This window comes from Polypterus senegalus, chromosome 4, assembly GCF_016835505.1.
Source record: "Polypterus senegalus isolate Bchr_013 chromosome 4, ASM1683550v1, whole genome shotgun sequence".
Classification (NCBI taxonomy): Eukaryota; Metazoa; Chordata; class Cladistia; order Polypteriformes; family Polypteridae; genus Polypterus; species Polypterus senegalus.
In genome coordinates, this window is record NC_053157.1 from 13,226,783 (window position 1) to 13,253,377 (window position 26,595).

Sequence of the window (26,595 nt, forward strand, 5' to 3'; positions counted from 1 at the left end):
GAGTGTTGCCCAATGTAGCGGAGTACGAGTAGCGTTTCTTCTTCAAAAATGTACTCAAGTAAAAGTAAAAAGTATGGTGCAGTAAAACTACTCTAGAAGTACAATTGTTTTACAAAGTTCCTCAAGTCAATGTAACGGAGTAAATGTAACTCGTTACTACCCACCTCTGGTCACCATAGGACCCTAACATGACAAAACATTATTTTAAAATAACAGGGGAGGACGTCGTCAAGGACAGATTTTGCACAAATATTAGAAAGTTCCTCTTCAGGCAAAGAACCACAGACACGAGGAACAAAAGACCAAGTAGTGAGGGGGAAGTTTTAGACCTCGACTTGATTTTATTTTGGACATTCTCGGTGAATAAGGATTGAGAAGCTTGCTGGGCGGAGTGGCCTGTTCTCGTCAAAATGTTTCACTACAAAACCCGGAGTTTGTCATTTAATCTGCTCACATGCACATTACAGAAATTTGAAAGACCATTATATGCACACTCAATAATACTGACATCCACCCTGAAAGGCACAGGGTCACCTGCTGGTGGTCCCTCTATAGAAAAATGTAAGTAATCATAAAATTGGCATCCCGTCCAGTTGATGTTCCTACATGCTGTCCAGTGATGGTGGGATTGGCTGCAGCTCCCCACTCCTAGATCAGTGGGCCCAGAAAGTGCCAGAATGTTTCACTCGGGAGCATAATACTACATTTTTGGCTGCCGCACACTTGGTCACCTCCAGTGGGAACATCTTCAGCTTCTCCAGGCAATTCCTAAATAGGGGTGGATATACTTGGAAGGTGCCCCCCATAAAAAGGCACTATATTAAAAAAAAAAAAAAAGTTTAAAATGATACTGCAGGAAGGCTTTATATTGCATTACAGTTTGCTTTGTAATGTAAATTATGATGGCCCATACTGGCAAAGGCACTATATAAAATGAACATCGACTGGCCGGACCACCATGCTTTTTGGCACATAAGGAAAAGCAACACAAACGTTTCATTCTGAAAATGCTGTAAGAGTCACTGGCAGACAGTAAAGGCGGCTTGTGCTCTCGCTGGTCGGCGTACTGAAGACACGGTGACCTCCTCATGCCCTGCGTGTTACTCAGATGGCTTGCAATGGCAGCAGCTGGAAGAAAAGGCAGCCATATGTCCTGCAAGGGGACCACTGCCAGCTCTCCAGAAGAAAAAGCTAATGCGCTCTGGCACTTCAGGATTCCGCCGCTCTGCAAAAGAAACACAAACAAATCAAAAAGAGACATTAGAGCCGTCAAGCATCCGTCTTCGTTTTCATAAGCGACGCACTGGGCCCTGAATGCAGCCGCTTGTTCAACTCTTACCCACTTTCCAGCGAGAAAGCCCTCCGTAATGCACTCTCATCCTAGTTCTGAGAAAAAGAGCCCACCTTACAAGAAGAGAGGGCAACAGAAATGAAACAAAGAGGAGCACAAAAGCTGATGTTCTCAACCCTTCACTATGACCCTGAACGCTGCTGAGATCTCAGTGGTGGTGTGAGGAGGCAGCAGCAGCTCCATAATTACTTACTGGGCATGAGACACTCATTAAAGAATAACCTGCAGACCACTGATGGGCAGGGGGGCACAACTTAGAGGCAAGTCGCAGCTCAGTTCAGACCCCGATGCAGAACAGATTCATAAAATCCACGGCCACCGCCACAGCAGGCCTATGGTCTTTGAGTTGCCACTTTTCTTGTGTTCAGCCATCTTTTTATGTCCCGAGCAGCAAGAAAATGACCATAATATGACCCCTGCAACTTTTTAAACACCCTTATTGCACTTAATCCCATCCATCCATCCATTATCCAACCTGCTATATCCTAACTACAGGGTCACAGGGGCCTGCTGGAGCCAATCTCAGCCAGCACAGGGCGCAAGGCAGGAAACAAACCCCAGGCAGGGTGCCAGCCCACCACAGGGCACACACACACACACACACACACACTAGGTACGATTTAGGATCGCCAACGCACCTAACCTGCATGTCTTTGGACTGTTCGAGGAAACCCACTCAGACACGGGGAGAACATGCAAACTCCATGCAGACAGGACCCGGGAAGTGAACCCCAGGTTTCCTAACTGCGAGGCAGCAGTGCTACCCACTGCGCCACCGTGCCGCCCGCACTTAATCTCGCCTCTGAATAATTAAGGAAATGATCAGAATGTAAAACCCCACGTTCTTTCCACGCCCCTTTTATCACTTAATCCCTCCCTCTTTAATGTCAATCAAGTAAATGAGAATAATGTAACACTTCTGGTTCCTTCAACATCCCATTTATCAATAGTAATAACTCTTTACGTTTACATAGCGCTTTTTCTCACTACTCAAAGTGCTTTACATAATCAGTGGGCAGCCACGAAAACCACCACTAGTGGGCAGCACTGACATTTTTGTGCCAATACGCGCGCCACACAGGAGCCATTACAGTCGTCGTCAAGTCTTGAGAATGAGCCAAGCGTTGGTCTTCACAGAGTCTGCTGCTTCAGTGTTTTAAGTTCTTTTTGTCAGATGTTTCCGTGGTCTACTGAAGTTAAATTACAAGTATTTCAGAAGATTCAAAGGCTTTTATTGACAATGACATGGCGTTTATGTCAAGATTTGCAGTGTCGGCCCTTCTTTCTTTTTCAAGACCTCTGCAATGCACCCTGGCAGGCTGGCCATCAACTTCTGGGCCCAATCCTGACTGATGGCAGCCCATTCTTGGAGAATCAATGCTTGGAGTTTGTCAGAATTGGTGAGTTTTTGTTTGTCCTCCTGCCTCTTGATGATTGACCACAAGTTCTCAATGGGGAATGTCCTGGCCATGAACCCCAAATTGTGATGTTTTGTTCTCTGAGCCGCTTAGTTGTCACTTTTGTCTTATGGCCCGGTGCTCCATCATGAATTGCTGATCACCAAACTGTTCTGGGATGGTTGGGAGAAGTTGCCCTCAGAGGATGTTTTGGTCCCATTCTTTATTCATGGCTGTGTGAGTGAGCCCTACACTGCCTTGGCTGACATGATGCTTTACTGTTGGCCTGACACAGGACTGATGGTAGCGCCGCTCACCTTTTCTTTGTCCCGGATGCCCCAAAACATTCATAAAGGGGATTCATCTGAGAAAATGACTTGACCCCAGCAGTCCTCAGCAGTCCAATCCCTGTCTCTCAGTCTGTCCCTGATGTTCTTCTTGGCTTCTTTGCTGCCCTTCTTGACACCCACCAGGCCATCCTCCAAAAGTCTTCGCCTCAATCCCACCTGCCTGCTATTCCTGAGCAAGCTCTGCACTGGTGGCAACTAAGACCACAGCCATGAATAAAGAATGGGACCAAAACATCATCCAAAAGCAACTTCTCCCAACCACCCAAGAACAGTTTGGTGACCAACAATGAACAATCCAGCATGATGGAGCACCAGGCCATAAGGGAAAAGTGAGAAATGAATGGATCAGAGAACAAAACATGGGAATTTGGGGTCCATGGCCTGGAAACCCCCCATTGAGAACTTGTGGTCAATCATCAAGAGGCGGGTGGACAAATAAAACCCCCTCAATTCTGACAAACTCCTAGCATTGATTCTGCAAGAATGGGCTGCCATCAGTCAGGATTGGGCCCAGAAGTTGATGGCCAGCCTGCCAGGGCGCATTGCAGAGGTCTTGAAAAAGAAAGAAGGGCCATCACTGCAAATATGGACTTCATGTTATTGTCAATAAAAGCCTTTGAAACTTCTGAAATGCTTGTAATTCTACTTCAGTACACCACAGGAACATCTGACACAAAGATCTAAAAACACTGAAGCAGCAGACTCCGTGAAGACCAACACTTGGGTCATTCTCAAGACTTTGGGCCACAACTATAGCTGGTGAAGTGGTGAGAGAGAGAGTGCCAATTAGTGACAGGGGATGATCAGGGGGCCACAATGACTAGGAAGACGTGGTCAGTTTAGCCAGGACATCAGGATACAACCTGCTCTTTACGAAGGACACCCAGGGATCTTTCATGACTGCACAGAGTCTGGACCGTAGTTTTGCGTCTCAAATAAAGGATGGCACCATTTTTTGGGCACGGTGTCACCGTCACTGCACCGGGGTGTCGATATTCACATTCAGACCACAGAGTAAGCGCCCCCTGCTGGCCTCACCAACACCTCTTCCAGCAGCAACCCAAGCTTTTCCTAGATCAGGGGTCCCCAACTCTAGTGCTGGTGGGCCGCAGTGGCTGCAGGTTTTCATTAGTGACCAGTTTTTGCTGCTAATTAATTTCTTTTTCTTTAGTTTTAATTCACTTGACTCAGACCCCTTAGTTGTCTCTTTTTCCTTAATTAGCAGCCAAACAATAATGAGACACAAAACAAAACGCCACACGACCATCTCACCTGTGCCCATCACACATTATCAGAGGATCAGAGTTGGCCACCCCTGGCATATTCTATAAGGACAGGGGTCTCAAACTCCGGTCCTGGAGGGCCGCAGTGGCTGCAGGTTTTCATTCTAACCCTTCTCTTAATTAGTGTCCTGTTTTTGCTGCTAATTAACTTCTTTTTGAATTCATTTTAATTGACTTGTTCTTGAAGACTCGGCCCCCTCAATTGTTTCTTTTTCCTTAATTAGCAGTCAAACAATAATGAGATAGAAAATGAGCCGAAACAGGACCAGCAAACTGTGACCGCCATTTAATATCTGAAAATAAAGAAAGATGGGGGCCTTAGGAATGTGTTGATCTGCTCAGGTCCACAAAACATTTCAACAGCAAAAAGTAAAAATCAAAAATTTCAGAAATGTCTGCTGCTGCACAATGAGAGCAGCAACAAGCCATGGAATTAAAGAACGGGTTTAGTTAACGGCTTCTCATTAAGCATCTGGTTTGAGTGAAACTTGTTTGGAGTTTGAGGCCCCAATTTAGCTGCTCATCTGTCGACTCGTCTCACATCTCATTTCTGTTTGGCTGCCATTTAATAAGGAAACAAATCAAGTCAGAGGACTGAATCTTTAAAAACAGGGCTATGAAAATGAAGGGGAAAGAAGTTAATTAGCAGTGAAAACTGGTCACCGATTAGGAAACGGGTTAGAATGAAAACCTGCAGCCACTGCGGCCCTCCACCCCTGTTCATCCAATTAACACTTAATCCCCTTGAATGGCAAATTATCATAATGTAAGACCCCAAATTCTTTGTACACCCCTTTCATCTCTTAATCCCTACTCGTTAACGCTGATCATGTAAATCAAACTGACGTAATGCCCCAAGTTTCCTCCAGATCTGTTTTATCACTTAATCCCTCCCTGAATGACAAGTAAATGAGCACAATGCGACACTCCTAGGATCTTTAAATGCTCTTTGCAGCAGAATGGTAAATTAGCATAATGTAGCACCCTAAGATCTTTCCAGGCCCTTTTTAGCACTTAATCCCTCCCACTTTAATTACAATGACGTACATCAGAGTAGCATAACACCTCCTGTTTCTTCACCATTTCTTTTAATACTTAATCTCTCCCTCTTGAATGCTAATTAAGAAAATTAGCATAAAGTAACATCCCAAATTATTTCCCTATCCCTTTAAATCACCTAATCCCTTCCCCTCAAACTCCAATATTTTTCCAATTTAGCACTTAATCCCTCTACAAATAAAAATGAAGTAAATCAGTATAATGCAACACCCCAAGATCTTTAAATACCATGACAGGCTAATCAAAATGTAACTCTGCAAGATATTTCCACACCCGTTGTTATCAATGAAATCCTTCTGGTTTAATGCTAATCCACTTTAATGAAAGGACAACACCTCTTCCAGAGCAATCCATCCTCTTTCATCCACTTGTTATGTCTCTGTCATCAGTAGTAGTAAAATGCATTGCATTTGTCATTCTAACAGATGGCTCATCACAAACATTAACACTGCTTTTGGGAATCTCATACCAAATGGCGTATAACAGAAACACACGCATTGCAAACCTTAACACTGACATCTGCGTTGATCACTTAGATTTCTAACCATCTTAAATGGGTAGCACAGATCGCCATTAATGGAAGGATCAAAGGATAAATTTTATATTTTTTTAGTTGAAATTATTTCTGCTAAAGTTAACTGTTTTCTATACATTAAAATAATATATAGTCTGTCCTGGTGTTTTATACTGGAAGCCATGGGGCACAGGGTACGACCAGAAAATAAAATTCTATAAATTTTTACTATTACTAATTATGTTTGTGGTTAACCATCTGTTAGAATGACAAATGTAATGCATTTTATTACTACAACTGTTTATGATGTGCCACCTTTTGGAATGACAGAGACATAGCAACCAGACAGACACATAGACACTTGTCATTTCATTAAAGTGAATAACTAAGTAAATTAGTGTAAGGTAATTGCCCAAGATATTTAAATACTCTTTTCATCACTTAATCCCTCCCCCTTTAATGCTACTCATGTAAATTAGCATAATGCAACACCCCAAGATCCTTGCACACCCTGTTTATCTCTTAATTCCTCCCCCTTTAATGCTAATCATGCAAATTAGCATATTAGCAATAGAGGGGACTGGGCGGTCTCATTGTCTGGACCCCCTGCAGATTTTATTTTTTTCTCCAGCCGTCTGGAGTTTTTTTTTTGTTTTTTCTGTCCACCCTGGCCATTGGACCTTACTCTTATTCTATGTTAATTAATGTTGACTTATTTTATTTTCTTACGGTGTCTTTTATTTTTCTATTCTTCATTATGTAAAGCACTTTGAGCTACTTTTTGTATGAAAATGTGCTATAGAAATAAATGTTGTTGTTGTTGTTGTTTAATGCAACATCCCAAAATCCTTCCACACCCTGTTTATCTCTTAATCCCACCCCCTTTAATGCTAATCATGTAAATTAGCATAATGCAAAAGCCTACGATCCTTCCACACCCTGTTTATCTCTTAATCCCACCCCTTTAATGCTAATCATGTAAATTAGCATAATGCAACACTTAAAGTTCATTCCACACCCTTTTTATCTCTTAATCCCTCCCTTTAATGTTAATCATGTAAATTAGCATAATGCAAAAGCCTACGATCCTTGCACACCCTGTTTATCTGTTAATCCCTCCCCCTTTAATGCTAATCATGTAAATCAGCATAATGCAACATCCCAAAATCCTTCCACACCCTGTTTATCTCTTAATCCCACCCCTTTAATGCTAATCATGTAAATTAGCATAATGCAACACTTAAAGTTCATTCCACACCCTTTTTATCTCTTAATCCCTCCCTTTAATGCTAATCATGTAAATTAGCATAATGCAACACCCCAAGATCCTTCCACACCCTGTTTTTCACTTAATCCCTCCCCCTTGAATGTTAATCATGTAAATTATAATCAGGTAGCATTTTCAGTGCCTTCAGACATCTTTTTTTAGCACCTAATCTCTTGCTTATTGAATGTTAATTGAGTAAATTAGGAGGAAGTGACACTACAAATTCTTTCCACATTTGTTGTAGCTGTTAATCTCAGCTCCATAAATGCTAAATGGAGAACATTCACACAATGTAACACTTGTAGTTCCTTCAGCCCCCTTTTAACTCTTAATCCCTCATCACCGAAAGCTCGCTAAGGAAATTACCTGGCTGTGCGGAGGACAGAGGGCCCTGCAATGGACTGGCATCCTGCTAGCTAAGGAAATTAACAATTTACTGACTCGGCCCCATGCCAGTGAGGGACCAGGAGATGGGAAATTATTACCAAAGAATGCCAACCAACCAATTATCAGGAATTAAAAGAAATGGGGTGCTGTGCAATGGTTGATCCTCTAGTGTGACCCCCAAAAGTCATGTGAAAAGATCATTTCCCCTCTGGGATTAACAAAGTTTATCAAATCAAAACCAAAATCAAACAAAGCAAGTTTAAATACCAGGATGTCTTCTAGCTATAAACAGAATGGCACACCAACACGGTTTTTATAAAGTCACTCTGGTGACGTCACACGCTGTGCAGTCCTGCCGACATGGTAACCAGGACAGAAAATGACAGCATGAATGCAATGTGATGCCAGCTTTAGGCGAATTGTCAACTGTAAACTAGCTGTGTGGATTGGCATCCCAGGCAGGCCTTTTTCCCACGTAGCGCCCAGTGCTGCCATAATAAGGCCCTTGCGCCACCCTGAATTTTGATGAAGCGGGTTTAAGAATGCTAGGTTAAATGATGTAAACTGGCCCATTAGGAGTGAGAGAGCGCACACACGTACGAGTGTGCCTTGTGATAGACTGGCGCCACCACATATCTGGAAGGTGAAAAAATGAGGTTCAGAAAATTGCTAGATGGAGGGATGGATAGTTGCCAGGGTGTAGTTATGTGACCTCAGCGGCGGGTAATGGAGACACAGAGCCATTTAAAGCTAACTGATGCCCTTTCTTTGGACAATGCCCAAGGAGGCAGGAGAGGACAGCAGATTTAAGAGATAAGCAAGTTTTGGGTCTGGGCAGGAGTCTGGAACTGGGTGCCAGTGATGGATCCTGTGGCATCTCCACTACATAAGAAAATTTAAGGTGCCAACTGGGTCATCACATTTATTGTCCACAGACAGCACAGATCAAAACAGAATGAAGTGCTCTTGGGCATGCTTCCCGTTATGCGGGATATTCAAAGTATAAACACAAAGGAGTTGTTGGGCTGGTTAGCCAAAGTCAGAGTGCCAGCGGAGCTCCATCCGGCGGGTTGCTCAAGCCAGTAATGAAGTCTCCTTCCAGGAAGTCTGGGCTTTTATGGTGGCTGAACCAGAAAGGGTTAGGGTCAGTGGCCCTTACTTGGTGGCTTCTCAGTACTGCGAGCAATAGCACCCCCTCTTATCCTGGTGGGTTATTACATACCTCGACTGAGTAAGGATGGCCTATGTGATCGCATACAGTATGTGACAATCCCCATAAGTGAACGTGGCATAATAAGAGTAGGCAGAGACACACCATGTGGCAGCTGCTGGCATGAGGGACAACGCAGGCCCTTATAATAAAAGTTGTAGTATTTGCGCTCACCATCTGCCTGTGTGCCTTTAACAACTACAGGTGACAGGGTTCTCGCATATGGCATCCCTTTGGCACACAGGTAAAATGGCACCAGACTATGAAATATCAGACAAATGCTGTCACTTCAATCCAGGGATTTTCACACAACCACAAACTCCTGCAGTGCCCCCCTACATGGATGCTGGGATCCCCCAGGATCTGAAGAGGCAGCTGTTTAGTGAGCATGACAATGCGCGACACACACAGAGCCTCGACAAGCACATTTACCCACAGATTGTGCCCAGCAGGGTCTCCGTACAATCTGCTGATTTCTTTCGACAGGCCGTTGCCAGGGTTGGGGCTGCCATTACACTCCCAGAGCGCTGCTGTTTCTCGGTTCGCTGCGGTCTGATGGAGTGAGGCTGACTGACTGAGTGAGTGAGGGTGGGTACGTGCCCAGTGATGGATTGGCACCCTCTACAAGGCCATTCTAGGCTCCTGCCCCCAGAGTGACCTTGAACTGGATTAAACAGGTTGGTGTGTGTTATGCTATGTTACTGCCGTTTTGTCCTTTATCTTGGCTTTGTGATGGCAAGCACAGTGAATGGCGCTATATAATGATTATTCAATTGGCTGGCTAGGTGACTGACTGATTGATCAATTGATTGACTGGAAGACTGACTAACTGATCAATTGATTATTTGGCAAATACACAGACTGAGTGATTGATTGATTAATTGAATGGCCAATTGATGGATTAACTGACATTGTAACTGAGTGATTAATTGATTGATTGAGTGATTGACTGATTGTTTCTTTGATTGATTAACTGATTGATTGATCGATAGACTGACTCTCCTTTCAAATGCCTATCAGAGATCAGATCACACTGACATTACATTTGGAGCTTGGAATCTCAGCCCTGTTGGAGCCCATGGCCATCACCAGGGGGCGCCAGGACGTTTACTGGGCCCTGCTTGGCAGCACTTCCGCCACACCAGGAAATGCTGCTGGAAGAAGGTCGGTGGGCACCTGGAGTCCTTCCGGGCGTCCTATACAAAGGGGCCCAGTCGCCATTACTCAATGACCAGAGTCGAGAAAGACTGCTTGGTGTTGTGTCAATCAATTAATAGATGGCTACTTTCTTCATAAAATATTAAAAAAGTAACAACAATGTAATTCTCACCATGCTAAACAAGTTTCAAAAATTATTTCAATCTTTTAATTTATGTGTGCTCCATGATTTTATTTAGTCACATATAACCACGAAAATAGTGGTTAAAGAAAAATGTATTTATTGCGTTTTAGTGCATTTATAACTGAAGTAAATAAAATCGTTTTATTTAAAAAAAGTGTATATATTTTATTGTTATTACTATTATTAATTATGATTACTATTATAACAATCCTCAAATATTATTCAGTCAGTCAGTCATCTTCCAACCCGCTATATCTTAACACACTAACACGGGGGTCTGCTGGAGCCAATCCCAGCCAGCACAGGGCACAAGGCAGGAACAAATCCCGGGCAGGGTGCCAGCCCACCGCAGGGCACACACACACACCCACATGCCAAGCACACACTAGGGACAATTTAGGATTGCCAATGCACTTCACCTGCATGTCTTTGGACTGTGGGAGGAAACCGGACCACCCAGAGGAGACCCACACAGACACGGAGAGAACATGCAAACTCCACACAGGGAGAACCCGGGAAGCGAATCCGGGTCTCCTTACTGCAAGGCGGCAGCACTACCACTGCGCCACCGTGCTGCCCTTCAAATATTATTATTTTTATTATTAATTATTATTACTATTATTATTAAACTAATCCTCAATATTTTTATTATTAATTATTATTACTATTATTATAATAATCCTCAAATATTTTTATTATTATTTTTAATTATTATGACTAATTCTATTATAATAATCCTCATATATTATTATTAATTATTATTATTACTATTATTATAATAATCCTCAAATATTTTTATCATTATTATTAATTGACTAATTTTATTATAATATCCTCATATATTATTATTATTAATTATTATTACTATTATAATAATCCTCAAATATTTTATTATTATTATTAATTATTATGACAAATTCTATTATAATAATCCTCAAATATTTTTATCATTATTATTAATTATTATGACTAATTGTATTATAATAATCCTCAAATATTATTATTATTAATTGTTATTACTATTATTATTATAATAATCCTCTAACTGGCAAAGCGCAGGAGACACAGATATTTCAAAGTAAAATGAAATGCTGAATGTGGCAACATGACTGCAGCATTCTTTGAAGGCGCTGCTAAAGACCGATTCAGTTCAGCGTCCCTCACACGGGCTTACATTGAAACTCGCATTCTGACTCCACAAATCCCATCCTCAGTTGTTTTTCACCATCAACGACTTGATAATTACACTCTTCGCCTTCACTGCCTGCATGCTATAAAGGTTCTCCATAGTTGGTCTCTTGCACTAACCACTGATGACGTGCACTGATTGGATGGAAATACTGCAGATTTTGCATAAATTAGCAAAGATACAATAAACAGAAATCATGGGTAAATGTTTACAGGGTGAAGATGGATGAGTTTAAATACACAGTACAGAGTAATGGGGAGTGTGGAAGAGAGGTGAAGAAAAGAGTGCAGGCAGAGTTGAGTGGGTGGAGAAGAGTGTCAGGAGTGATTTGTGACAGACGGGTATCAGCAAGAGTGACAGGGAAGGTCTACAGGATGGTAGTGAGACCAGCTACTGTATGTTATAAGGGCTGGAGACGGTGGCACAGGAGACAGAGCTGGAGGTGGCAGAGTTAAAGATGCTAAGATTTGCATTGGACAGGATTAGAAATGAGAACATTAGAGGGTCAGCTCAGGTTGGACAGTTGGGAGACAAAGTCAGAGAGGAGAGATTGTGTTGGTTTGGTCATGTGCAGATGAGAGATGCTGGGTATATTGGGAGAAGGATGTTAAGGATAGAGCTGCCAGGGAAGAGGAGAAGAGGAAGGCCTAAGAGAAGGTTTATGGATGTGGTGAGAGAGGACATGCAGGTGATGGGGGTGACAGAGCAAGATGACAAGAACAGGAAGATATGGAAGAAGATGATCCACTGTGGTGACACCTTACGGGAGCAGCTGAAAGAAGAAGAAGTCATTATACTTCAGTTTCATTCAATTTTTTGATTATATAATCTCCATTGTTACAATTTATGGGGCTGTGGAGTAAAATGATAATTGTGCTGTCACTATCACTGTGCGCTACTTGGCAGGCTGGTGAGCTAAACGGAGAGCTGTCCTACTTCGTATTTGTTGATGCTGCCACCCAAAATAACAATTTTCACAAATCTAAAATATAGATTTGATTTTTCTCACAAGAATACCAATGCAGCTCAGTTTCTACATTTTCTCAGCAACTTCATGCCTCAAACTCGTGTGTTTGTGAGAGAGTCCTGTAGAAAGATTCCACGCAGATTATCTCCTTCTTTTGCTTTATTAATCTCTCTCTATATAAAATCCAACGTCTGTCTGTCCGCTTTTCACACATGAACTACTTAACGGATTTAGATCGTTTTTTTTTTCTATAATTTGCTTGAACATTCCGGTTGATTTTGCAACTTCTCTAATCGTGGTATGAATCATAGTTCACTTGCGATAACGATTGATTTGAGCGAATGCGAGGGAGACGCAGCGGGCCCTCCTCACTTACCTTACATCCGCTTAGCTAGCAAACGAGAGAACTACTTAACGGATTTAGATCAGGTTTTTCTCTAGAATTTGCTTGAACATTCCAGTTGATTTTGCGACTTCTCTCATCACGTTAAGTATCATAGTTTGCTTGTGGCACCGATTTATTTGCGCAAATCCGAGAGACAGGCTGCGGGCCAAGAGGAAGGGGTGGCAGGTCCTCAAGAGTAGGGAGCCGGGTCGGGTCGGGCCGGGCCCTCCTCACTCACGCACCAGCCTCCATTCAAGTCACTCTACCTGTCGCCACGTGTTGGAGCGCACCTCGCCTCCGCTTAGCAAGTGATACCTGTTTGTTCAGCAGACATTATCATCTAGAGATTGTTAAAGAGTAACGTTTGTCATTTTTGAGAGAGAGATCACAGCTACGTGTGTTTTAGAGGGTAGCTGCTCATTGGCAGAGACATCACGGCCACGTGCTCTTCTCCCCACGCGGGGGACGCTCTCCAGTCAGAGCTGAACACGATCAGACACAGTGCCGACGTTTGACATTGAAGCGCACCGACCTTCCACTCGGCCAGAGACTTTTGACAAAGAGATCACAGCTACAAAAATATTGTACATCAAGAGGCCCTCAGATATGAAAGTTATCAATATAAATTCTGCTTAATACAAATTATTACATTAAAAAGAAAATAATTGATTCTTAAAGTTTTTCCTGTTTTACTACTATGCGGGCAGAGCCGCAGGGGACAGCTAGTGATACATAAAAGCAAATAGCAATCCATACAATCAAATGAAACTTAACAAAACCAAACTTCATCCCCAACTCCCAAACCCTCAGATTATCTCTGAGCACCGGGCATGGTGAGCTGACCGATCCACAGACGTCAGGCAATGCCAGCCAGGAGGAAGCGGCTGCTTCTGCACTGTCGTCAGCGTGTAGCTGGTATTCATGTTTGTTTATTAGGTCGCCTGGGTCTCATGAATTTTGGAAATTAATTTGAACAGTCAAAAATAAAAACACAAATCACATGAGCCAAACACATGGCATCGAGATACTATTAACGGGAGTCTAAATGACACATCAGTAGGCCCTGAAGTCCAATGCAGGTGGTGCCGGGTTTTCAACTCATTTTTAACATCGTGAATTTTCCTCAAGCATCGCTCCAGTCTTGTCCCCTTCGACTAGGGTTACCACTTTTTAATACAAAAAAATAAGGGACGCATACTGCAGCGGGGGCCGCATCCCTTGGGGGCATGGCGCAATTTCATTCTCAAATACGGGACGATTCCGTATTTTAAAGGACGGGTGGCAACCCTACCTTAGACTCCACATACGGTGATACGTGGCTCCGAGGAGAGGGATCTGCACTGGCAATCGGAAGGTTGCTGGTTCAAATCTCGTAAATGCCAAAAGGGACTCTGCCCCTTAACCTGCAATTGCTGAGCGCTTTGAGTAGTGAGAAAAGCACTATATAAATGCAAAGAATTATTATTATTCATTCCATCCATCCATTATCCAACTACAGGGTCGCAGGGGTCTGCTGGAGCCAATTCCAGCCAACAGAGGGCACAAGGCAGGAAACAAACCCCGGGCAGGGCGCCAGCCCACCGCAAGGTGTTATTATTAATTATCCATCCATCCATTTTCTAACCCGCTGAATCCAAATACAGGGTCACGGGGGTCTGCTGGAGCCAATCCCAGCCAACACAGGGCACAAGGCAGGAACCAATCCTGGGCAGGGTGCCAACCCACCACAGGACACACACAAACACCAAGCACACACTAGGGCCAATTTAGAATCGCCAATCCACCTAACCTGCATGCCTTTGGACTGTGGGAGGAAACCCACGCAGACACGGGGAGAACATGCAAACTCCACGCAGGGAGGACCCGGGAAGTGAACCCAGGTCTCCTAACTGCGAGGCAGCAGCACTACCACTGTGCCACCGTGCTGCCCATTATTAATTATTATATGTAAAAATCAGGAAAATGAACGCCAGTACCACGTGATGACATGTGGCTTCAGCAGGCGCATTTGCCATTTTGGTTCTCGAATGCCCGCAGTGTTTCAGGGCTTTCATAATGTGAAATTAAAGCTTTTAAAATGAAAATACAGTTTTTTACAGATAGCATGTAAATAAGGTACTGGATGCACATGACATCCTTAAGGTTCACACTTTGTTTTTTGTATTTTTTTTCCACTTCCGATTGTCACTCGCGCGAGCAGAAGGGCTCTGGTGATTGTAATTCTACCCCCACGCCAGGGGTTGGCGCTGTGTCCTAATTCCTTTTTTTCCATTCCTCCTTCTACACTCCAGGGGCCTCATGTATAACGGCGTGCGTAGAACTCGCACTATAACATGGCGTAAGCACAAAAGCCGAAATGTGCTTACGCACAGAAAAATCAGATGCAGGAATCTGTGCGTACTCCAACTTCCACGTTCTTCCGCTACATAAATCCCGATCAGCGTGAAAACTAACGCTCGTGCACGCGCTTTATGTAACGCCCCAACTCCTCCCAGAATTACGCCTCTTTGAATATGCAAATCAATATAAATCGCCCTTAAGCTCAGCCTTCTGTGAAAAGACAATGGGGAAAGCATTGAGCCCTCAAAGAGTTAATATGGAGTTGGCTCACCCTTTAGCCGCTATAACAGCTTCAACTCTTCTGGGAAGGCTTTCCACAAGGACTTAGGAGTGTGTTCATGGAGATCTGTGACCAGGAGGTCAGGCACTGATGTTGGACGAGAAGGCCTGGCTCGCTCGCAGTCTCTAATTCATCCCAAAGGTGTTCTATCAGGTTGAGGTCAGGACTCTGTGCACACCAAGCTTGCTCCTCCATTTCTTCATAGACTTTGTTTTGTGCACTGGTGTGTGCCCAGTCATTTTGTCATCCCCAAACTTTTCCCACAATGTTGGGAGCATGAAATTGTCTAAAATGGCTTCATATGCTGAAGCATTAAGAGTTCCTTTCACTGGCACTAAGGAGGGGAAGCCCAACCCCAGAAAAACAACCCCACACCAGAATCCCCCCTCCATTAAACTTTACACTTGGCGCAATGCTGTCAGGCAAGTCCCGTTCTGCTGGCAACTGCCAAACCCAGACTGGTCCATTGGATTGCGTGATTCGTCACTGCAGAGGACACGTCTGCACTGCTCTAGGGTTACACCACTGCATCTGACGCTTTGCATTGCACTTGGTGACGTCAGGCTTGGCTGCAGCTGCTCGGCCATGGAGACCCACTCCTTGAAGCTCTCTTTCTATGCTGCACTGTTCTTCAGCTTTTGGAGGTCTCTAGCTATTGATTCTGCAGAAAACTGCCGACCTTCTGCCCACCTCAGCATGCGCTGTACCCGCTCTGTGACTTGACGTGGCCCACCACTTCATGGCTGAGTTGCTGTTGTTCCCAGTTGCTTCCACTTTGTTATAATAACACTGACAGTGGACTGTGGAATATTTAGTAGCGAGGAAATTTCACGAATGGACTTATTGCACAGGTGGCATCCTATCACGGTGCCACTCTTGAGTTCTCTGAGCTCCTGAGAGCGACCCATTCTTTCACAGATGCTTGTAGAAGCCGTCGGCATGCCTGGGTGCTCGATGTTATACACCTGTGGCCATGGAAGTGATTGGAACTCCTGAATTCAATAATCTGGAGGGTGGGGGGGTCTCAATACTTTTGGCAATATAGTGTATATAATAACCCACCAAGAAGAGAGTGGGGGAGCTACCGCTCAGTGGCGTAGGAAGGCAGGTGCAGTGGGTGCAGCCCGCACTGGGTGCCAGCTCTGAGGGGGTGACAAAAGATTGCCGGTTTTGTGTTAATGCGCCTTTTTGTTACATAAAATAACAGGTCAAATAATTTACATGGGCGTTAATAATCTCTAATTGCAGCAAATTAGGGTGAACGATGTGGTGCTGTAATGATTTAGTATTATTGTGTGGCACGTGGGAGTGTACCATACACGTTGCGAAGGCATGGGATGTATATCAGATCGGTTTGCAGTCTTAGAGCCCAGCAATCTGATCGAAACCACGGAAACTGAACTTCCCAAGTTTGTACAAAGTCTGGTTGAAAATTACAATGAGCTTTCTGCAGATGGTTGCCTTACAGAAATTCCACGCCCATGAATTCGCCAAAGTTCTAAAAGAAGAGTCTCTTGGTTGGACTTCCTTAAGAGTCTTAGAGTTTGTGATTGAATATGAACTTTTAGACTCTGTTCCCAATCTCACTTTAGCATTAAGATTTTTCGTAACTTTGTGTTTCTGTTGCATCATGTGAGAGGAGTTTTTCGAAACTCAAACTAATTAACAATTATCTCAGATCGACTATGAACCAAGCACGACTCTCTAGCTTAGCCATTTTGTCAATTGAAAAGAGTGTAGCTGAAGGTATCGATTTTGATACCTTTTGATACCTAACGGGCATGGCTGCCTCCTGCATCCTAATGTCACAGGCAAGCATGTTAGGCAGGGCCGGATTTTCCTATAGGCTAACTAGGCTTCAGCCTAGGACCTCAAGATCAAGAGGGGCCTACATTCAGATTGTTAGCAGTTTGAACAAACTTAAAAATGGGAGGTGAAAGGACCTCATAAGTGGAACCGCCTAGGGTCTCTTTTCATCTAAATCCGGCCCTGATGTTAGGGTTTGTGAAATTAGGAGTTCGCTTTGGTCGAGTGGGAACGACAATGCAGCTCACAAACGGCGTGTTTCACGACTCTGGATGATGGCACACTGGCAAGAAAAAGTATGTTATCATAGAAGGCATGAGCTGACTGGGTGGCTGGTTCCTTACCCAGCCAGGAAGCCACGATAAAGAAAGGACATGGATGGACGGGCATCCCAACATGGGTTGGTTAGTCAAGTGATACTTTTCGGGAGGGCCATTATGAGGAAAGGACAGAGGATCTGTGTTCCCCTGGTACGCCAGGTGGCAGTGGCCCTGTGGTTTTGATACCTGCATGGCAGTTGTACTTTTGCTGGGCACTTTTGTTGGGGTTCTTGGGTGCCACTAGGGCAGGGGTGTCAAACTCCGGTCATGGGTGGCTGCAGGTTTTCATTCTCACCCTTTTCCTAATCAGTGACCAGTTTTCACTGCTCATTAACTCCTTTTCCCTTCATTTTCATAGCCCTGTCTTTAAAGATTCAGTCCTTTCTTCATTACAGAAATGAGATGTGAAACGAGCCGACAGATGGCCACCTAAACTGGGGCTTCAAACTCCCACCAATTTCACTCCAACCAGTCTCTTAATGAGAAGCTGATTCTTGCTGTTAATTTTTGATGACGCAATTTCAAAATTTGCAGAACAAAAAGATTCTAAGTATCAAGTTAAAGTACAGTTTGTTGGATTAGAGCCTAGAGAATGAAACTTGTAAACAATTGAGTTTTCATTTAATTGTATAATAATAATAATAAAGTTATGCACTAGGTACTATCACTATGAAAAATGATTTCTTACATTGTACATTAAACTAGCTTATTAATAAAAAGGCATTTTACTTTTTTTTATTCATAAAAAATTGTTTACAAAATAATTAACATTATGCCCGCTTTACTTAACCAATTGAATAAAAAAATTGCTTTCTCAATAAATTTCATTTTATATTTTGGTGGACATGGGGGTGAAAAGTTTAAACTCCGCACCGGGTGCCACCAGACCTTGCGACGCCACTGCTACCGCTACCGCTGTCACATCTCCTTCTTTCCCCAGAAGTCACCTGATTAAGGCACGTAACCCCGCCCCTTCCTGTCCAGCCACCGTAGAACCCCGGGTGTCCCAGAAGGAGGTGTCTTTTCTGGCCACCCGCCTGACGGAGCTCCGCTAGGAACGACACCTCTTTGTTCGTTTGCCTGACATCCCCTCTGAAAGGACAAAGCGCTTACAAGCGTCTCTTTTGTTCTCCTTTATTTGAATTGCTGTCTCTGGACAATTAAAGGAGACGACAACCACGGTTGGGCCCTGGCTGTTTTCAAAGCTGTCATTACAGAATCCGGCTGCAGTGCAAAAAAAAAAAAAAAGGGAAAAATAAGAAAGAAAATAAAGCCTCTCATTCCTGCTCGTTTTCTTCCTGAAAGCACCCAAATGGCCAACAAGCTCGTTTCTTTTTATAAATGAGGTTTATTCAGCATTGCTGGCACAATTCCTTCTAAGCGTCTCAAGATCTTTATTATTTTACATGCTCCTGTGACAATGCCAACACATCCTGCCCATGCGTGTCACTTCATGTCTGCTGTGACAAGACTGTCACCCAGTGCTTTAAATGCAATTAAACTGAAATGGCACTCAATGGTAGGGGATGGAGTGCCAGTAACTAAATTAGCGTCTTGCGAGGTTGTTGTGTCTAAAAGCTCAGCAGAGGTAGGACATCAGTAAATTAACCATCTCCACCAATGTAATCATCGACAAAACGTCTGAACCGGCATGCAAACAGAGGCTTTTTAATCTAACGGGTATGGCTGCCTCCTGCATCCTAATGTCACAGGCAAGCATGTTAGGCAGGGCCGGATTTTCCTATAGGCTAACTAGGCTTCAGCCTAGGACCTCAAGATCAAGAGGGGCCTACATTCAAATTGTTAGCAGTTGGAACAAACTTAAAAACGGGAGGTGAAAGGGCCTCATAAGTGGAACAGCCTAGGGTCTCTTTTCATCCAAATGCGGCCCTGATGTTAGGGTTTGTGAAATTAGGAGTTCGCTTTGGTCGAGTGGGAACGACAATGGAGCTCACAAATGGCGTGTTTCACGACTCTGGATGATGGCACACTGGCAAGAAAAAGTATGTTATCATAGAAGGCATGAGCTGACTGGGTGGCTGGTTCCTTACCCAGCCAGGAAGCCACGATAAAGAAAGGACATGGATGGACGGGCATCCCAACATGGGTTGGTTAGTCAAGTGATACTTTTCGGGAGGGCCATTATGAGGAAAGGACAGAGGATCTGTGTTCCCCTGGTACGCCAGGTGGCAGTGGCCCTCTGGTATGGCTGCCGTTTTGATACCTGCATGGCAGTTGTACTGTACTTTTGCTGGGCACTTTTGTTGGGGTTCTTGGGTGCCACTAGGGCAGGGGTGTTGAACTCCGGACCTGGAGGGCTGCAGTGGCTGCAGGTTTTCATTCTAACCCTTTTCCTAATCAGTGACCCGTTTTCACTGCTCATTAACTCCTTTTCCCTTCATTTTAATAGCCCTGTCTTTAAAGATTCAGTCCTTTCTTCATTACAGAAATGAGATGTGAAACGAGCCAACAGATGACCACCTAACCTGGGGCTTCAAACTCCCACCAATTTCACTCCAACCAGTCTCTTAATGAGAAGCTGATTCTTGCTGTTAATTAACCCCGTTATTTAATTCCATGGCTTGTTGCTGCTCTCATTCTGCCACAGTAGACATTTCCAAAACTGTTGAGTTTTCTGTTTTTTACTAAAAACGGCGTCAAGATGTTTTGGTGACCTGAGAGATCAGCCTTACTGAGACCTTCACCTTTCTTTATTGTCAGATACGGTGTGATGGGCACAGGTGAGCTGGTCATGAGGCGTCTTGTTTTGTGTCTTATTATTGTTTGGCTGCTAATTAAGGAAAAAGAGACAACTAAGGGGTCTGAGTCAAGTGAATTAAAACGAAGGCAAAAGAAGTTAATTAGCAGCAAAAACGAGTGACTAATTGTGGGGATGGTTAGAATGAAAACTTGCAGCCATTGCAGCCCTCAGGGACTGGAGTTGGACACCCCTGATCTAGGAAAAGATTGGATTGCCGCTGGAAGAGGTGTTGTTGAGACCAGCAGGGGGCTCTTACTCTGTGGTCTGAATGTGGATCCCAATGTCCCAGTGCAATGACGGGGACGCTGTATTGTAAAAATGTAAAAAAAGCAGAACGCTCCCTGGAAGATGGCGTCTCATCTCAGTGCTGGCCTTGCTAACGTGCAGTTCAAGACCAGAGCTTACTGCCAAGAGATTTTCAGACGGAAATTGAATCTCCGAAACTGCACGCTCAACCGTATCCTTTTCATTAGTTTTTGTTCGATTTAAACGGGGTTTTGCCTGGTTGGCACCCTAAGCATTTCACTTTGGTCCTGCCTCTTCATTCACCCCACTACACTGGGCAAAACTGGTGATGATTTAGTGCTGTGGCTACTCTCTTAGAAAGTGGGCGCCCGGCTGAGATGACTTAAAAGGCAAAATGCCGAATGATCAGTGAGTTCAAAAAGAGTAACAGCAAAAGGCTTGAAGGAACTATTGCCTGGCGTTTGCCAAAGACCACCTTGACACTCCACTTCACTGTTAGTAAAAGTGTTTTGTGGACTGATGAAACTAATTGTAAGAGCCGCTTGTTAGTTAAATTGATAGAAGGATTTTCTTAGTTATGTTAAATGTTTGCCTAAATATATTAGAACATAAACAATGGGGGCTTCGATTATAACCCCCCCCAATATATAATATGGAGCTCACTCCACAGGTTTTCAGTAGGGTTCAGGTCAGGAGATGGCCATGATAGAACTTTGATTTTGTGGTCAGCTAACCATTGCAGGGTTGATTTGGACGTGTGTTTCAGATCATTATCCTGCTGGGAGATCCAATGACGACCCAGTTTTAGTTTCCTGGTGAATGCAGCCAGATTTTGATTTAAAATCTCCTGATATTTCACACCAGAGGGTGTGTTCCAACTACAGAGGGATCACACTCCTCAGCCTCCCTGGAAAAGTCTATTCAGGGGTTCTGGAGAGGAGGGTCTGTCGGATAGTCGAACCTCGGATTCAGGAGGAACAGTGTGGTTTTCGTCCGGGTCGCGGAACAGTGGACCAGTTCTACACCCTTAGCAGGATCCTGGAGGGTGCATGGGAGTTTGCTCGACCGGTCTACATGTGTTTTGTGAACTTGGAAAAAGGTGTTCGGCCGTATCCCTCGTGGAATCCTGTGGGGGGTGCTCCGGGAGTATGGGGTACCGGACCCCCTGATAAGAGCTGTTCGGTCTCTGTACAACCGGTGTCAGAGCTTGGTCCGCATTGCCGGCAGTAAGTCGAGCCCGTTTCCAGTGAGAGTTGGACTCTGCCAGGGCTGCCCTTTGTCACCGATTCTGTTCATAACTTTTATGGACAGAATTTCTAGCGCAGCCAGGGTGTTGAGGGGTCCGGTTTGGTGGACTCAGGATTGGGTCACTGCTTTTTGCAGATGATGTTGTCCTGTTTGCTTCATCAGGCCGTGATCTTCAGCTCTCTCTGGATCGGTTCGCAGCTGAGTGTGAAGCAGCTGGGATGAGAATCAGCACCTCCAAATCTGAGACCATGGTCCTCAGCCGGAAAAGGGTGGAGTGCCCTCTCAGGGTTGGGGGAGAGATCCTGCCCCAAGTGGAGGAGTTCAAGTATCTCGGGGTCTTGTTCACGAGTGAGGGAAGAATGGAGCGTGAGATCGACAGGCGGATCGGTGCGGCGTCCACAGTGATGTGGGCTCTGCATCGGTCTGTCGTGGTGAAAAAGGAGCTGAGCCGTAAGGCAAAGCTCTCAATTTACCAGTCGATCTACGCTCCTACCCTCACCTATGGTCATGAGCTATGGGTAGTGACCGAAAGAACGAGATTGCGAATACAAGCGGCTGAAATGAGTTTCCTCCGCAGGGTGTCTGGGCTTTCCCTTAAAGATAGGGTGAGAAGCTCAGTCATCCGGTAGGAGCTCAGAGTAGAGCCGCTGCTCCTCCGCATCCAGAGGAATTCAGATGAGGTGGCTCGGGCATCTGATCAGGATGCCTCCTGGTTCTGGGCATGTCCAACCGGGAGGAAACCCCGGGGAAGACCCAGGACACGCTGGAGGGACTATATCTCCCGGCTGGCCTGGGAATGCCTTGGGATTCTCCCGGAAGAGCTGGAAGAAGTGGCCAGGGAGAGGGAAGTCTGGGCATCTCTGCTTAAGCTGCTGCCCCCGCGACCCGACCTCGGATAAGCGGAAGAGGATGGATGGATGGATGATATTTCATGATGCCATTTACCCTAACAATGTTTCCAGGGCCTTTGGAGGAAAAACAGCCCCACAGCATCACAGAACCTCCACCATATTTCACAACTGCGACAAGGTTCTTTTCATTATAGCCATCTTTCTTTTTACACCTGTGGTGGGCGGCTGGGGGACGGCACCCAGCCGGGACGCCTGGAAGGACTGGGAGAGGGACTAGGCCTCCTCCGGACCACGAGAGGGCAGGTATGGGGATTACGGGAACAGAGCATGGAAGCTCAACCCTATAGGGGCCCATACTCACCGCCAGGGGGCACCCAGATACCTGTGAAGACCTAGACGTCAGCACTTCTGCCACACCCGGAGGTGCTGGCGGAAGGAAAACCAGGGACACCCGGAGTGCCTCCGGGTGCTCGTGCGGCACTTCTACCACTCCAGGAAGTGCCGCTGGAAGCTCATCAGGAGGCACCTGGAGCACGTCCGGGTGGACTTAAAAGGGGCCGCCTCTGCTGGAGTCGGGTTGAAGAGGACAAAGCTTGGAGGAGAGGAGTGGAGGCGGCGAAGGAAGGCAAAGAAGTAAAGAGGCCTGGACTGAGGGTGTGTGGTGCAGGGGCACCGGGATGTGTGCGGTTTTGTAAGTAATTGTGGAAAAGTACAATAAACGTGTGTTGGTGTTGAAACCATCGGTGTCTGCCTGTCTGTGTCGAGGCTGGTCTCCACACACCAAACCCGACTTTGAACCCAAGATCAATTTTTGTTTCATCAGACCATAGAACTCGGTTCCAGTAACGTTTTACAAAGTGCGGGTGCTTACGTTTGTGGGTAACTGACAGAAAAGGCTTCTTTCTGGCATACCCTCCAAATAATCTGTTGGCACGGAGATGCCGTCTGAAGGTGGTTTTGGAGACTCGATAACCCCAGGATTTTACTTTTTCTTGCAATTTGCCAACAGTGATCCTTGGAGATATTATTGCCTCTCTTACCATCCTTCTCACTGTAAGTGGCATTAAAATAAACATGGGTCCTCTGCCGGGCAGGTTTGTCACAGTTCCAGTTGATGACCATTTGTTTTTATTATTACCCTAATGGTAGAAATGGGCATTTTTAGGCGAGTAGTAATTTCCTGAGGTTTGAAGGGAAACACACTTCACCCTCAATTTGGATTGAGTGTTCTCTTTTCTTTGCCATGATGATGGCTAGAGAAGGAAATTTGGTTCTGTGTCTCCTCACAGTTGTATCCCAGTTAATCAAGAAGTCATTGGTTTCAGTTGGAAAGTTCCTATACACTCCAATCAAGTTAAGAAGGTCCAATCTAAATGGGAAACATGCTACAGTTCCATTGTTTCATATTCATTTCCAAGGGTGCCAACAATTGTGGCATATGTGTTTTTGTTACAAATATTTATTTCTTGAGGAATGAACTTGTTATACCTGGTGGTGTCGATCGTGGACCATCTTACAGGCAGACCTCAATATGTGCGTTTCAGGAACTGCAGGTCTGACATGGTGGTCAGCAACACAGGAGCGCCACAGGGGACTGGACTTTCTCCGGTCCTGTTCAGCCAACATACATCAGACTTCCAATACAACTCGAAGTCCTGCCACGTGCAAGAGTTTGCAGACAACACTGCTATGGTGGGCTGCATCAGGAGTGGGCAGGAGAAGGAGTACAGGAACCTAATCAAGGACTTTGTTAAATGGTGCGACTCAAACCATCTACACCTGAACACCAGCAAGACCAAGGAGCTGGTGGTGGATTTTAGGAGGACCAGGCCTCTCATGGACCCCGTGATCATCAGAGGTGACTGTGCAGAGGGTACAGACGTATAAATACCTGGGAGTGCAGCTGGATGATAAATTGGACTGCCAATACTGATGCTCTGTAAAAGAAAATACAGAGCCGACTATACTTCCTTGGAAGGCGGCGTCCTTCAACATCTGCAATAAGATAGTGCAGATGTTCTATTAGACGGTTGTGGCGAGTGCCCTCTTCTACGAGGTGGTGTGCATAAAGAAGAGGGACGCCTCACGCCTGGACAAACTGGTGAGGAAGGCAGGCTCTATTGTACGCACAGAGCTGGACAGTTTGACATCCATGGCAGAGTGACGGGCGCTGAGCAGACTCCAGTCAATAATGGAGAATCCACTGAACAGGATCATCTCCAGACAGAGGAGCAGCTTCAGCGACAGACTGCTGTCACCATCCTGCTAACTGACAGACTGAGGAGACCCCACACTATGTGACTCTTCAATTCCACCCCAGGGGAGTAAACGTTAATATTATACAAAGTTATTGTCTGTTACACCTGCATTGTTATCACTCTTTAATTTAATATTGTTCTTTATCAGTATGCTGCTGCTGGAGTATGTGAATTTCCCCTTGGGGATTAATAAAGTATCTATCTATCTATCTATCTATCTATCTATCTATCATATAGTGCCTTTCATATCTATCTATCTATCTATCTATCTATCTTATCTATTATATAGTGCCTTTCATATCTATCTATCTATTATATAGTGCCTTATCTATCTATCTATCTATCTATCTATCTATCTATCTATCTGTCTTTCTGTCTATCTTGTCTACTATACTAATATCTATCTATCTATCATAAAGTGCCTTTTAATATCTATCTATCTATCTATCTATCTATCTATCTATCTATCTATCTATCTATCTATCTATCTTGTTTAAATTAAAAGTCAAATGTTTCTCATTTCTGCGGTGGGCTGGCACCCTGCCCAGGGTTTGTTTCCTGCCTTGCACCCTGTGTTGGCTGGGATTGGCTCCAGCAGACTCCCGTGACCCTGTAGTTGGGATATAGCGGGTTGGATGCTGGACGGATGGATGGATGTTTCTCATTTTGGGTGGCACAGTGGCGCAGTGGATAGCGCTGCTGCCTCGCAGTAAGGAGACCTGGGTTCGCTTCCCGGGTCCTCCCTGCGTGGAGTTTGCGTGTCTGCGTGGGTTTCCTCCGACAGTCCAAAGACATGCAGGTGAGGTGCATTGGCGATCCTAAATTGTGCTTGGTGTTTGAGTGTGTATGTGTGCCCTGCGGTGGGCTGGCGCCCTGCCCGGGGTTTGTTTCCTGCCTTGGGCCCTGTGTTGGCTGGGATTGGCTCCAGCAGACCCCCGTGACCCTGTAGTTGGGATATAGCGGGTTGATAGGTGGATGGTTCTCATTTTTTCAGTGCAAGATGACGGTTCTTCAGCAAACAGGGATTTTTTTTTAACTCTTCTTACTAATTTTTACATGGGGTGCCAATAATAGTGGAGGGTACTGTATGTGTGGTTTTAAAAACCCAGTGTTTTTGTGGGTACGCCATTTTTGCCTTTTTCAGTGCAAGCCAAATTTTAGTAAGGAATCTAATCAAAGTTTAATACTCGAGGCCCCTGGTGTGGAGACAACCATTAACAACAGCACAGCAGAGAATGAAATGAGGAAAAGACAGCAGAAATTGTGTGGAAAGTCGACATATGGAACTAAAATTTGGCTTCGCAGAAGGCAGCCTGCCACCACTCCGAAGTAACATCTGCCAGGGCTCTGCCATTTATGGGATTCAAGATCTATAATAAGAAGGGCATTTTCTCACCATTAAACATCACTGGGAAGCAGAGGACGCTGTGGGAGGCAAACCTTAGAGAAGATTTCTTCACGCGGTTCTACGAAGCGGAGCACAAGTCCACTGTTATGCAACACACCACGAAGTGACAGCTGGGAACAATTTGGCTGGGAAACTTAACACCGAAGAAGAGCGAAGCCGCCGGTGATGTACATGCAAGGGGTTATTATATGCGGCTTGGGTGGCCACGGCCTTGAGGCGACGCACTGACAAGCGTGAGGCTGTTTGCTCCGTCCCCTCCATTGGATCACACGGATGTGAGGCCGGGCAGACATGGCGGACACCTGTGCAGCATACCACTTTAGGGTACCCTGCGAAGTGCCCAGGTGTAGGCAGCAGTGGAGTACGATCCGCTTCA

General features: G+C 45.0%; 1 protein-coding gene across 2 annotated transcripts in view; it reads right to left on the minus strand.

Annotated features, from left to right (window-relative positions):
• Nucleotides 1-838: 838 nt before the first annotated feature.
• The window catches only part of tmem154 (transmembrane protein 154), a 96,886-nt gene continuing 71,129 nt past the window's right edge, over nucleotides 839-26,595 (minus strand). For both annotated transcript variants that reach the window (XM_039750260.1, XM_039750259.1), the window contains one exon: nucleotides 839-1,225. In XM_039750260.1, the coding sequence (XP_039606194.1) occupies nucleotides 1,224-1,225 (2 nt within the window). In that variant the 3' untranslated portion in view covers nucleotides 839-1,223. The remainder of the gene's footprint in view (nucleotides 1,226-26,595) is intronic.